The 15,185-nt window shown below is 41.9% G+C and overlaps 1 protein-coding gene across 4 annotated transcripts in view; it reads right to left on the bottom strand.

Moving 5' to 3' along the window:
• Positions 1-15,185, bottom strand: part of IL16 (interleukin 16) — a 116,630-nt gene that overhangs the window by 82,880 nt on the left and 18,565 nt on the right. For 3 of the 4 annotated variants that reach the window (XM_033402963.2, XM_049705733.1, XM_012536221.3), the window contains exon 2: positions 526-938. In XM_033402963.2, coding sequence (XP_033258854.1) covers positions 526-938 — 413 coding nt within the window. Of the gene's footprint in view, positions 1-525; positions 939-15,185 lie in introns of those variants that run through there. The other variant, XM_049705734.1, reaches the window with a different exon arrangement.

The following is a 15,185-nucleotide window of genomic DNA, read 5'->3' as shown; positions in this document are numbered from 1 at the left end:
GGCTCTGCCTGCCAGCCCTCACTCACACCTGTGTTGGAACTGGCAAGGGGCACCTGGGGAACGTTCTCGGTCAGCATTCAAGTGCAAACTCACTCAGGCTGTACTCCTTGCCCTGCTCGACCTTCCAGCTCCTTCTCAGTCCGGGCCTTATAAGTCAGCTTCTATCAGGTTCTCTACTGGATTCGATCTGAGCTGCCTGTGGTGTGCTGGATACTGTCTGTCTGGAGATGAGCCCTTCCCAGTGTATTGCACCTGGCATTTTCCAGCAGGGACCCAGGCTCAGTTTACCTGGGGCTGACACCGTATCTCAAAGAATGTCTCAAGCAGGAAGGTCAACTGAGCCTGATTCACTGCCGTGCTCCTTGTCATCATTCCAGTGGGCCCTGCCTCAACTTCTTCCCTGCTCTCGTTCAGAATGAGAACTCTGTGCCTTCCTGACTTTGGAATAAAAAAACGCGAAGACTTTCATTCACAGCACCGGAAGGCAACTGCAGCCTCCTCCAGCCCCACAAATCCTGGGCGTACCTTCATGAAGAGCATCCTCCTACAGTTCTGGCCTCCATCACTCCCAGCTGCCTGCAGTGGAGCGGCCTCAGAGGACAGCGTGAGATCAGGAACGCTGTCGGGCCCGGCCTCTGACGTGTCTGCCAGCTGCACAGATGAGAGGAAAAGTCCCTCCTTGCCGTGGCCCAGGGAAATCTCAAAAGGATCAGGATATCTCTCATCGGGGCTTGAGCCATCGTCACTGGTCTTGGCATTACACAGGATCAGGGACCGGGAGATGGACCAGAATTTTGTGGATTTTCTGCTCTTTCCAGAATGGCTGTGTGGCTCCATCCTGAGGGAGGAAGTAAAGCTGCCCTTCTTCCTTTCCTGATCTCTGGCCCTCGGTGGACGGGTGGCGACCAAACTGGGCTTAGCCACCACTTCATGGGTCCCTGGAGGAAAGAGAAAATGGGAAGAGGCAATGTGACTTGATGTGGACAAGTGGAGAGAGACCTGAGTCCTGGAACTGAGCCGCGAGTGCCGGGTGCGGTGCCCGTGAGACAGGACAGATGGAGAGATCATCCTTCAGTATCACTGGCCCTTCTAGGGTGCCGGCCACACGGGGTTCAGTGAGCCCAAGTGTTTTTACCAGGCCCTCCACTCCCAGGATCCCAGAGGCCAGAGCTTCTCTTATCCAAACCCTCCTTCTGCATGCAGGGACACCAAGGCACAGAGAAGGAGGCTCAAATGCAAAGCCACAAAGAGCATTTGCAGGAGAGGCAGTGATCAGATCCCAGGAAGAATTTTAGAGATCACAGAGACCTGTGCTCTGCGAGATTTTTAAATGTAAAAGCCGTTCTTCAGTCAAAAGTGTACAGGGAACTCCAGACTCTAGAGCAGATCAGGGCAAAGGGGAAGACTAAGCTGCCCCCGCCAGTCCCTTCTTGCTAACCCTGGTAACGTCTGTATCTTCTCCACAGCAACCTGAGAATTCACAGAGCCCAGGCTGAAGACCGCTGACGTCTACGCGCTCCATTCTCAGATGAAGAGCCTACAAACTAGAAGGGTTGGGAGTCTCACCGAACGCTGACCCATCAGTGTTGTTTTGAGTGTAAAACAAGGTGAATCAGGGACAGTTCATGCCAAAGGGCTTAGCACACAACAGGTGTCTGGCAAACCTGTGTGCCCTTTCCTGGGACCAAGGTCACACCTGGCCGGTATCACAGCCAGGCCGAGGGTCTCTGGCTCTGTCATCTATTGCCATGGGATCAAACTCTCACAGGCTGATGGATCAAAGACTGGCTTCACCCATCAGGTCAATGGCGTCACTTTCAGCCCAGCCCAGCTCAGCTCCGCTTCACCTTGAGGGGCCTGCCCCGGATTCAGTCTCCGTGAGGCAGGTGGTGAAAGGGGCCCTGATGCTGCATCCAAAGCAGTTCTGACTCAGGCCCAAGCCACAAAACAAGCCTGTTGCCAGAATAACAAATGTGGGATGCTCTTGGCCCACGGGTACTGCTGTTCGTGCACAACTAGTATTGAATAAGAAAAAGCAGAGGCCTTCCAGCATTTCATCAAGTAGGAGCCCTTTCACATTACATAATCCCCCCAAAGAGAACTTCTTTTTAAAAGAAGACAGTGTTTTTCAATACCCAGTTGCACCATTTTATTGCTTTCTCTATTAGCCTTTGAATTTTATCAATTTATCCACCAATCATCTATAGCAGCCAATAGCAATGAATTAAAATGAATGAATGGATAACTAGTTGAGAGCCTACTCTATACATCAGGCACTCTTCTGAATGCTTCAGTATAAATTAACTCAATGTTGGTCCATTTCATCAAGCACCCTCTGGCCAATATCCCAAAGTCCTGTACTCTGTGTCCTTCCATCTCGAACACACTAAGTCCCCTACATACAAACCTTCAAGTTGCAAACTTTCAAAGATGCGAACATGTGTTCGCCTGTCCAATCACATAAGTGAGTTCACGTGTCTGGCACACACTGTCACGTGCGTGCATCCTCTACAAGTGGTTGTGCTTTTGTGTACTTTACTGTACAGTACCGTATAGAGTACAGTATTTTTATCTCAAGCCCAGGATGTCCGGAAGCAAGTGTAAAAGCAGTGGTGATGTAGCTGGTACTACTGTACTTTTCAAGGTACTGTACTGTAAGATTAAAACTGTTTTCTTTATTTTTGTTTTTGTTTGTTTTTTATGTATTATTTGTGGGAAAAGTATGATAAACCCATTCCAGTACAGTACTATATAGGCGATTGTGTTAGTTGGGTACCTAGGCTAACTTTGTTGGACTTGAACAAATTGGACTTACGACCGTGTTCTCGGAACGGAACTCGTTTGTAGGGGACTTACTGTAATAGCAAAACCCCAAGCACAGGTGAATCCTCCACTAAGTTCCATGGCTGCTTGCAGGTTTCTGAGCCCTGCAGGGGACACGCCCACTCCTGAGCAGATTGGTTTCGTGAAACATTCTGGCCAACAACTGTACTGTGTTTCCATGGTTAGGTTGATCATGCATTCTCAATAATGCCTATTTCAAGACTTCACTGTCTTCAAAACTAGATTTACCTCTCTCCTCATCATAAACAGGTAATGTCACCTTCTGCTTCATAGAAACACAGAAGTTTTCAGATAGCAATCCCTCCCAAATTTCCACCATCGAATATACAAATCCATTTGCCATCCATACATACCTGTCCATACCCTTCGTAGTGAAACGTTTGCCCTCCTATTGAGGTCAACCCACCCATCCGTTCTCGGGATACCACTCAGTTCTTTAGACTTAACAACAATAAAAATGATAATTGCTAACACTTATTTAGTGCTTATGATGTACTGTTCTAATTGCTTTACCATTTAGTTCTCACAAAATCTACTGTAGGTTCCATCAATATCCTCATTTTACAAAGAAAGATAACTGAGGCACAGAGAGGTTAGGTCACTTCCCCAAGATCACACAGCTAGAACACGGTGAAAGCAGGAATTCAAACAGGCAGTCTGACTCTGGAGCCTGCATCTTTACTATGGCTCCACACCGCCATTTATTAGCATCATTCTTTCACCTCATTCTCTCCCTCTGTTCTGGGTTTTATCATCAGCATGTAAACATACTCAAATTGTCTGTCTTTTAAAAACTATGTGTTGAATCCCTATCTTCCTCTTGTTACCTGCCTCTCTTTTATCCCCTTCATATTTTTTTCCTTTTTCTTTATTATGATAAGAACACTTAACATGAGATCTACCATCTTAACAGATTTTTAAGTGTAGAGCCCAATGCTGTTATCAACAGGCACAATGTTGACAATGGACCATTCTTCTGTCCTTCCTATCTTCTTGAACAAACGTTTTACACTCTGTACTTTCTGCTCTCAGTCTCACCTCCTCTTTGAGCCACAGCCCACAGAGTCTGCTTCCTTCCCCAAAAACCACTGAAACTCTTTTTTTTTTTAAATCAGTTCTGCATTTTACCGAAGTCATGAACCCAAGTCCAGAGGGCATGGTCTGCTTGCTCGAAACCTGCTTCATTTCTAGAGGATTCATTCACCTAAATATCAATGCTCAGATCTATTGGCTGAAGAATACAGAGAATTCAAGCTTTTATAGTAGTTCTTTTTAAAATTTTTTCCTTCTTCTCATCACTAGCCTTTACTTCCGGATGTCATCTTTCAAATCCAAATTGTAAATTTCTCCTTCCTGCCACCATTCCCCAGCACCGGCGATCCTTTGCATTATGCCAATGCAACATCCCAGAATTTGTAACTCTCAACACCAGCACCACTATAGGGATTAAAATATTCAAACTTCTTTGCATTTCGTTCAGCTTCATGAGGATTCCCCATAGTTCACCTGGGACTCATGGAGAAGGAAGTGTGTGTGTGTGCGTGTGTTGGTCACAGCCAGCACTGGTCCATTAGGTATTTGAAATATTGAAAGACAATCAAAGTTTAAAATCCTTCTGGACTTTTGCTGGTGCTATACAGAGGGGATATAAATCCAGAATTGCCGATGCCACCACATGGACAGGACTGCCTGAGAGTGAAGCCAACACAGAAGGTACAGAACCCACAGGGGAAGAAAAAGAGAGAAAGGAAGGAGGACAGAGAGAAAGAGTGAGAAGGACGAGCCTAGACAATGCCATATGAACACCTAGATTCAGTCATGCCTGAAGCCACACTATCTATTCACTTAGACAAACGAATAAAACTTCTTTTTTGCTTAAAAAAATCCTACTGGCAGGATACAAAATTAATGCACAGAAATCTCTGGCATTCCTATACACTAATGATGAAAAATCTGAAAATGAAATCAAGAAAACACTCCCATTTACCATTGCAACAAAAAGAATAAAATGTCTAGGAATAAATCTGCCTAAGGAGACAAAAGACCTGTATGCAGAAAATTATAAGACACTGAGGAAAGAAATTAAAGATGATACAAATAGATGGAGAGATATACCATGTTCTTGGATTGGAAGAATCAACATTGTGAAAATGACTCTACTACCCAAAGCAATCTACAAATTCACTGCAATCCCTATCAAACTACCACTGGCATTTTTCACAGAACTAGAACAAAAAATTTCACAATTTGTATGGAAACACAAAAGACCCCGAATAGCCAAAGCAATCTTGAGAACGAAAAACGGAGCTGGAGGAATCAGGCTCTCTGACTTCAGACTATACTACAAAGCTACAGTAATCAAGACAGTATGGTACTGGCACAAAAACAGAAAGATAGATCAATGGAACAGGATCGAAACCCCAGAGATAAACCCACACACATATGGTCACCTTATCTTTGATAAAGGAGGCAAGAATATACAGTGGAGAAAAGACAGCCGCTTCAATAAGTGGTTCTGAGAAAACTGGACAGATACATGTAAAAGTATGAGATTAGAACACTCCCTAACACCATACACAAAAATAAGCTCAAAATGGATTAAAGATCTAAATGTAAGGCAGAAACTATCAAACTCTTAGAGGAAAACATAGGCAGAACACTCTATGACATAAATCACAGCAAGATCCTTTTTGACCCACCTCTTAGAGAAATGGAAATAAAAACAAAAATAAACAAATGGGACCTAATGAAACTTAAAAGCTTTTGCACAGCAAAGGAAACCATAAACAAGACCAAAAGACAACCCTCAGAATGGGAGAAAATATTTGCAAATGAAGAAACTGACAAAGAATTAATCTCCAAAATATACAAGCAGCTCATGCAGCTCAATAACAAAAAAACAAACAACCCAATCCAAAAATGGGCAGAAGACCTAAATAGACATTTCTCCAAAGAAGATATACAGATTGCCAACAAACACATGAAAGAATACTCAACTTCATTAATCATTAGAGAAATGCAAATCAAAACTACAATGAGCTATCATCTCACACCGGTCAGAATGGCCATCATCAAAAAATCTAGAAACAATAAATGCTGGAGAGGGTGTGGAGAAAAGGGAACACTCTTGCACTGCTGGTGGGAATGTAAATTGATACAGCCACTATGGAAAACAGTACGGAGGTTCCTTAAAAAACTACAAATAGAACTACCATATGACCCAGCAATCCCACTACTGGGCATATACCCTGAGAAAACCATAATTCAAAAAGAGTCGTGTATCAAAATGTTCATTGCAGCTCTATTTATAATAGCCAGGACATGGAAGCAACCTAAGTGTCCATCGTTGGATGAATGGATAAAGAAGATGTGGCACATATATACAATGGAATATTACTCAGCCATAAAAAGAAACGAAATTGAATTATTTGTAGTGAGGTGGATGGACCTAGAGTCTGTCATACAGAGTGAAGTAAGTCAGAAAGAGAAAAACAAATACCGTATGCTAACACATATATATGGAATCTAAGGAAGAAAAAAAAAAGGTCATGAAGAACCTAGGGGTAAGACGGGAATAAAGACACAGACCTACTAGAGAATGGACTTGAGGATATGGGGAGGGGGAAGGGTAAACTGTGACAAAGTGAGAGAGGGGCATGGACATATATACACTATCAAACGTAAAATAGATAGCTAGTGGGAAGCAGCCTCATGGCACAGGGAGATCACCTCGGTGCTTTGTGACCACCTAGAGGGGTGGGATAGGGAGGGTGGGAGGGAGGGAGACGCAAGAGGGAGGAGATGTGGGGATATATGTATATGTATAACTGATTCACTTTGTTATAAAGCAGAAACTAACACACCATTGTAAAGCCATTATACTCCAGTAAAGATGTTAAAAAAAAAAAAAAATCCTGCTGGCACAGTTGTTCTTCTCTCTGATGCCACTGGCATAATTTACAGAAAACAGTGACATTCAAGGGCCAAGGGGCTTTTTGAAACTGTCTTTTATCCCATCCCAAGCCTAGGAGAGGTGCCAGTCACCCCCAGTGAAGGCCCCAATTCTTTTCCCCTTCAGTTCCTGGCTCTGGTATAAAGGCCTGTTGCCTTCTTTTTTCACCAAGCATTGCTACCGTCTGCATGGATTCTTAGACTGCAAACCCAATTCCCTTTCTCCCCATGTCCTCTCCTAACCCACAATAGCTGTCCCAGCAAAGGCGAGCTCACTCACTGGCCATTTTCCAGGACACAGACATTTGGGGGCTTTCTGGACCAGGTACAAGGCTGTGCGCTTCACTCAGTGGTGGAAAAGTTGGCTGCATGTAGGATTTAGGAGAGTAGAGGGATAATATTCCTTGGTGGAAACTGGGCTAATCCCAGGGGACCATTGCACGAGTGTCTGATGAGAGCTGTCAGTTTCTTAAAATAAGCTTTTCCTGAGAGAACCGCAACTTCTGTGGCCTTGGCTGTCGTGTGGGATGGCAGAAGCCGCGGGATGGGCAAGGCACAGGGGATGAGGGATTAACCCTTAGGTCCAGAGCAAAGAGGGTTTTCAAAATGAGCCTTGTTATTATGGAAAATGTAAAAAAGAAAGAGGATGATCGCAAAAGGATTGTAGAGGAGAAGCCAGGATTGACTTCTGTGGGAGACTATGTTGCCTCTAGGCCTGGCATAGAGAGAGAGAAAGAGAGAGGAGAGAGAGAGAGAGAGAGAGAGAGACAATAATTGAAAACACAGCACCGTGTTCAGCTTAGCTTTGGTAATTGCTCTCAGGACATTGGAACCAGCTCTTGGTCCCTAATGGAACCAAATGTCAGCAGAGCAAGTGAGGGGCAAGCCCGTGCCATTCCCTGATTCCAGCCATCTTCAACAGGTCAAAGCTAATGAGCTCTCTCTGATTTTACCCTGGGCTTCAAGAGCATTTGCCAAACTCTTGTCAGATGTGTTCTGCCCCCCGTGGGTCCTCCATGAGACTGTCTTGTGGGTCTCTTCCAGAGACTTCCCAGGGATACACAGCTGAGGTTTCCAACATGGCTAAGCTAAAAGGACCAGCTGCTTCCCCTTCCCAGCAGAAAAATCCAAAGGATCCACTTCACCCAGGAACCAGCTCCTTGGGAGGGGCTTTCCCCCCAAACCATGATAGCATTCTCTTTAGTTAGAGTTTCCACAGAATGCTCAGGCCAGAAGGGGTCTCCCCGTCACACATATGAGGAGATTGTGTGGCCAGAAGGGATACGAACCAATTCACCATCACAGTTCCCAATGTATGTTTAGACCCACCTTGGCTTAGCTGTCATCTGTATAGAAAATGCAGAGCCAAAAGCATAAAGATGAAGTGCAAAGAAACGGATGGTTCTTCCTTTCAAGGGGCTTGAAAAACTTCCAGACTGGGGACGCAGGAGAAGGATCAGTGAAGTCCTTCCTTCTCTCCTTCTTTCTTTTCTTCTTTCCTTCCTTCGTTTTCCTTTGTTCCCTCGGAAAGCACTTGTTGAGAAAAACTGTTATGTGCCTGTTATCTTTCGGGCAAAGCTAACCCACTGGAAGAAAGGTACTTCCATCTGGTTAGAATATACTCACTTGACTGGAGAACTCTGAGACGGTAAATAGCCATATGGAGAAAGGGGAACTAGTTGATAAAATGTGTTTCAAATTTCTGAATTCTCCAACAGTGTTCTATATCAAAGGCAATTTTTAAAGTTTGGTCACTCTTGCCCAGGGATAATTTTTGTCTTCAGCTAAAGAGTGACTCAGAGATAAGAAATGAAGGGAGGAAATTCATGGCTCCTTTTCTTTCTAAAAGAGTATCTTTAATAGGATTCCGTGGGACATGCCGCTGGGACTGGTGGTGTGTATGTCTGTATACATCGGTCACAGGACAAGACAAATGACACAGCACCTCATAGCCTCTTTCCCAACTGGTAAAGTGAGAAGGTGGTGTTGAAGTTAGTTTTATACCCTTGGTCTTTCTTCCTCTGCACTGACCATATCTCACTATTTTTATGTCTGCAGACCTTTGACAGGGCTTAGCACAGAGCAGGGGCATTTGCATGTCCAGTGAAGGAAGGAAGGAAGGAAGGAAGGAAGGAAGGAAGGAAGGAAGGAAGGAAGAGAGGGAGGGAGGGAGGGAGGAATGGTGGATGAACATCTCAAAAGTTCCTTTGCCTTCAGTTGACCTTTTCCACACCAATATAAGGTGAAATGATCCCAGGCGTGATGGTTAAGTTTATATGTCAACTCCACTGGGCTAAGTGTTTTCAGTATTACTGGCTGTGTCTGTCAGGGTTCTCCAGGAGAGATTAACATTTGAACCGGTAGACTGAGTAAAAAAGATCTGCCCACATCCAAGTGGGTGGGCATCATCCAATCTTTTGAGGGTCTGACTAGAAGAAGAAGAAGGTGCAGGAAGAGAAAAATCACTCTCTCTGCTGGAACTGGGACAGCCATCTTCTCCTGCTCTTGGATATTGGTGGTCCAAGTTCTTGGGCGTTTGGACTTGGACCAGGACTTACACCACTGGCTCCCCTTGTTCTCAGGCCTTTGGGTTTGGACTGGACCACACCACCCACTTTCCTGGGCCCCCAACTTGCAGAGAGCAGATCTTAGGACTTCTCAGCCTACGTATGCACATGAGCCAATCCCTCATAATAAATCTCCTTCCTTACATCTATCTGTTGTCTATCTATCCATCCATGTATCTATCTACCTCCTATTGGTCTACTTCTCTGCAGAACTATGACGAAACACCAGGGAAAACATCCCCTCTAGTACCACAGAAGGAAGGATTCCAGGTAACCGACTGACATCAGAGTGATAAGGAGTCGTAGTGGGTTGCACCTGAGAGTAGATGACAAGTCAGAGCCATTGGAAAGACATTCTGGAATCTGCTCCTCGGGAAAATCCTGAAGGCGTGTGTAAGATGCTAAGAGGAGGCCCTCACAGGGGCCTCTGCACTTTCAGCATCCTGGAAGGTGATCAAATCCATCAACGTGCAAGCACAAGTCAGATCACCAGCATGACCCCCAAAAACCCAGGCCTCTGAGACAAAGGATGAAGATGGACAGGACTATTTCCCCTCAGCATGCATTCCCTCCAAGATGGAAAAGGCCGAAAATATAATTAACCTCAAAAAGAACCTAGACAAATTCAGGAAAGGAACATCCACCCACCACTGTTCTGGAGGGACTGGCTAAGACGGATTCTTCATTAAATCCCAGTGCTCGGAAGAGGGCTTCACATATAGGAGACACTCAGTAAATGTTGTTGCCTACAGACGGCCAACAGGCACATGAAAAGATGCTCGACATCGCTAATTATTAGAGAAATGCAAATCAAAACTACAATGAGGTACCACTTCACACTGGTGAGAATGGCCATCATTAAAAAGTCTACAAATAGGGCCTCACGGGTGGCGCAGTGGTTGAGAATCTGCCTGCTAATGCAGGGGACACGGGTTCGAGCCCTGGTCTGGGAGGATCCCACATGCCGTGGAGCAACTAGGCCCATGAGCCACAACTACTGAGCCTGCGCGTCTGGAGCCTGTGCTCCGCAACTAGAGAGGTCGCGATAGTGAGAGGCCCGTGCACCGCGATGAAGGGTGGCCCCCGCTTGCCACAACTAGAGAAAGCCCTTGCACAGAAATGAAGACCCAACACAGCAAAAATAAATTAATTAATTAAAAATTTTAAAAAAGTCTACAAATAACAAATGCTGGAGAGGGTGTGGAGAAAAGGTTACCCTCCTACACTGTTGGTGGGAATGTAAGTTGGTGCAGCCACTATGGAAAATACTATGGTGGTACATCAGAAAACTAAAAACAGAATTACCATATGATCCAGCAATCCCACTCCTGGGAATATACCAGGACAAAACTATAATTCAAAAAGGTCCATGCACCCCTATGTTCATAGCAGCACTGTTCACAATAGCCAAAACATGGAAACAACCTAAATGTCCATCAACAGATGAATGGATAAAGAAGATGTGGTACATATATACAATGGAATACTATTCAGCCATAAAAAAGAATGAAATAATGCCATTTGCAGCAACATGGATGCAACTAGAGATTATCATACTAAGTGAAGTAAGTCAGAAAGAGAAAGACAAATATCATATGATATCACTTATATGTGGAATCTAAAATATGACACAAATGAACTTATTTACAAAAGAGAAACAGACTCACAGACATAGAGAACAGACCTGTGGTTTTCAACGTGGGGGGTGAGGGAAACGGATGGACTGGGAGTTTGTGGTTGCTAGATGTAAACTATTACATTTAGAATGAATGAACAGCAAGGTCTTAATTTACAGCACACGGAACTATATTCAATATCCTGGGATAAACCATAATGGAAAAGAATTTTAAAGAAGAATGTCTGTATGTGTATAACTGAGTCACTTTGCTGTACAGCAGAGATTGGCACAGCATTGGAAATCAACTCTACTTCAATTTAAAAAACCACCATATGTTATCTACCTATAAATAGAATGTTTGCAAAAAAAGGTAAAACAATTGTTGTTACCATGAAATAAGCAGTCAGCTGCCCAGAGCTACCCCAAGGATGCTTGTAATTGGGAGGAGTGACAAGCAGGTGCACAAATGTCCTGGCCAAGGGCTTAGACTCTGGAGGTGGCCTTAGTTTGTATGCCAGGTCTGCCCCTTACCTGTGCAAATTCAAGCCAAGTGTTGAACTCTCTTATGACTTGCTGATCACCCATAAATTGGCAATGACAATGCTAACCACTGTGGGAACGAAAGCAGGTAGCTCTGAAAAGGACTCAGCTGAGTGCCTGATACACAGATGGACTAAAAAGAAAAAGAAAAAAGTAAAATAGTAGGAACAATCTAAATGTACATCAATGAGAGATTTTATTAAACATATCATGGAACATTCACACAATGGAACATTATGTGACCAATATCAAGAATAAAATATACGGCTATGGAAAGAGGTCCACAGTATATTGTAAGAAACACCATAAAGTAGACGTACCGACTAGTTTGGGTTATAAAAGTGTACTTGTATGAATAAAAACCCAACTGTTAATAATTTTTTCTGGAAGGTGAAGGAAGATGTTGGGAGATGGAATTTACAAGGAGCTTTTCCTTTCTACTTAATAATTTCCTATTCCTGATTTCTTTGGACAACAATCATGTATCACAATTATAACCAGAAAAATAAAGGTTTCTGTTCCAAAGAATAAAATTGAAATTTATGGCTAATTTTTGTTAACTAGTAGTTCTGATTAACTTTATAATAATTTTCTCAGATTTGAAAATATCTGGTTGAAATTTTTATTGAGACTGTCTCATATTTACAGATGAATTTGGGGAGAAAGTCTTCCCATCCAGGACCATTTTTTTAATTGTTGTTTTGTTTTTATATTTGTTCAGCTTTTCTTTTCAGACCTTCAATCCACTTTTATATTCTTCTTCATATACGCTTTAAATATCTCTAGTAACATTTATTTGTCAGCACTTTTGTTTTTATTTTGAATGGACCATTTGTAAAGTATTTTTTCTCATTGGTTATTGCTCATATGTAAGTTATGGCTTTTGCATATTTATTTCATAACCAGCAACCTTACAGATCTCTCTTACCTAGAAACTATTCAATAGTTTCTCTTGCATTTCCAATCATGTGATCTCTGAATATTAATAAGCTCGCTTCATTTTAAAATATTTATACCACTTATTTCATTTTATTTTCTAAGTCTACTGACTAAAGTTTCCAGAATTTTAGTAAATAATGGCTACAATAGAGGAGTTCCATGTCTTTTTCTAGATATTAATGGAAATTCTCTAGTTAAGTAGAATATTGATGGCTATATTGAGATAAAATTATTTTTTATTATATTAAGGAAATATTCTACTAGTTTTAATTTGGGAAGTATTTTCTCCAAGAACTGTGTTGCTTATTAAATGCTTTTTCAGCTCCTTGGCCATGTTGTGTATCGTTCTTTTGAGTTCTCAGTGTGAAGAAACATATTACTGGCATTATTAAGACCGAGCCCCCAGTATTTTGATCCTATCGGATCTTAGTGTGCAATTCTTTTCATAGAGAACTGAATTTAGTTTGCTTACATCTAGTTTAGGATCTCTGTATCTACGCTCACAAAAAGAAATGGCCTATCACCCCACTTTGGGCTGTCTTAGGTTATTATAAAAGGAATTGGGGGAATTCCCTGAGGTCCAGCGGTTAGGACTCTGCGTTTTCACTGCCGAGGGCCCGGGTCTGAAATAGTTAAAATATATCCAGTAAAAGTTTGAAATAGTTTTCCATAAAATCTTTTGGTCCTGGCATCACTTTTGAAACTTTCCATTGTTTCCTTGGTTATTGGTCTATTCAATTTTTCAAAAATCTTTTCCTCTGTCAATTTTGATCACTTACCTTGTTCATAAAATGACCCTTTCATCAAGATTTTCAAATTTATTAGTATAGAGCTGTCCATTACATATTCACAATTTAAATTTTTTTCTCTGAAACTATTCTATACATACACTTTGTCTCTCATGGCCAGTGTTGTACATTTCAGTTGGTCCTCCAGTCCTCCTTCCTCTCTGCTTTGATTTACCTGATTGAAGAGAGCTATTCTATTGGTCCTCTCAAAGGACTCATTCTTAGAATTAGTAAAAACATCTACTCTTTTCAGTTTGCTTTCCAACGTATTTATTTCGGCTTAAGTTTTATTCCTTTTTCCTTCCTGTTTTTCTGATATTTGTTTTATTCTTTTCTCCATCTTCTAGAGTTTAATATTTAGTTCCCCCAAATCCGTTCTTTCTATTTTAGAAATAACAGCATATCATGCAGTGATTACCTGGTCTGGCATGGATCCCAAGTAGGTCTTAGTTTAAATCCCAGTCCAATAGGTGTCCGAACTTGAAAATCTACTTAACTTTTCTGTGACTCAAGTTTTGTTATCTGCAAAATGGGGATGATTGTAGGAGCCGCCTCACAGCAACTTTGTGATAGATAATAAATTGAAATACTGGATGTAAATCCCTTAGCACAGTTTGTTGGCTAGTTATTACAGCCACCATTGTCATAATCACCATTATTATAAAAAGCTAGAAATTTTCTTCTGAATACCCCTTTGGCCACAACCCATGAATTTTGAAACATGATGCTCTAATTGTTGTTATTTTAGAAATGGCCTGTAATTGCAGCTTTGATTTCCAATTGAAACTCAGTTTTTTAGAAGACTGCTATTGCTATTGTTAATTTCTTGTGGTTAAATTTCCAAGATTTAGCCTTGTTGTTCTTGTAATTTTTTTACTAGAAAATTCCAATTTAATTGCATCATGGCCACAGGATGTGCCCTGGACACTTTTTATTTGTTGGAATTTATTGAGGTTTATTTTGTAAGCCAGTATGTGATGTAACTAAATGTTTTAAATGTTCAGTGCACATTTGAAAAGAATGATTTTCCTCTGTTTGGAGTTTCAAATATGTATATACTCAAATGTGATATTAAAATATGTGTATATATTCAATCTTATAAGTCATCAACTATTTATATTTTTGTCTAATTAATCTGAAAAAGCTTAGAGCCATGTACATTGAAATCTGGTGCCATATTTGTAATATATTTCAAAAAAATTTTATTTTACATATTTCAATGCCTTTCTTAGGTACATAAAGTTCTCTGATTTTCATACCTCCATTGTGTGTTTTTATCATTTTGTAAAAAGTACTTCTTGATCTATTTAACAGTTGCCTCAGTTTTTATTTTGTCTGACAGAATTAACATTGCTACCCCTCTTTCTTTTAATCTGCATTTGCATGGTCCTTGCCCGTCACTATTTTTAACTTCACGTGATTTAGTTTTAAACGTGTCCCTTACAAGTGGGATATAATAGGAGTGGGAGGGAGAGTTTGTTTCTTTGGGTTTTTAAATTTCCCTTTTTTAAGCTGTATCTGGGAGACTTCTTATTTTAATATACAACCTTATATCTTATACTATATTTTGTATATCTTATACACATTTAATATACAACCTTATATCATATCTTAATTGAGACGTCTTCCTTCTGATATGCTTTGTTTTGCTCTCTTTACATAGCTTCTTTTTTTTTTTTTTTTTTTGCGGTACGCGGGCCTCTCACTGTTGTGGCCTCTCCCGTTGCGGAGCACAAGCTCCGGACGCACAGGCTCAGCGGCCATGGCTCACGGGCCCAGCCGCTCCGCGGCATGTGGGATCTTCCCGGACCGGGGCACGAACCCGCGTCCCCTGCATCGGCAGGCAGACTCTCAACCACTGTGCCACCAGGGAAGCCCTATGTATCTTCTTACTGCCTCCTTTTCTTGATTTCCAGGCAAGCCATTCACTCTTTCTTG

Source organism: Orcinus orca, chromosome 2 (genome assembly GCF_937001465.1).
Source record: "Orcinus orca chromosome 2, mOrcOrc1.1, whole genome shotgun sequence".
Lineage (NCBI taxonomy): Eukaryota > Metazoa > Chordata > Mammalia > Artiodactyla > Delphinidae > Orcinus > Orcinus orca.
This window is presented reverse-complemented; position numbering and strand designations above follow the sequence as displayed.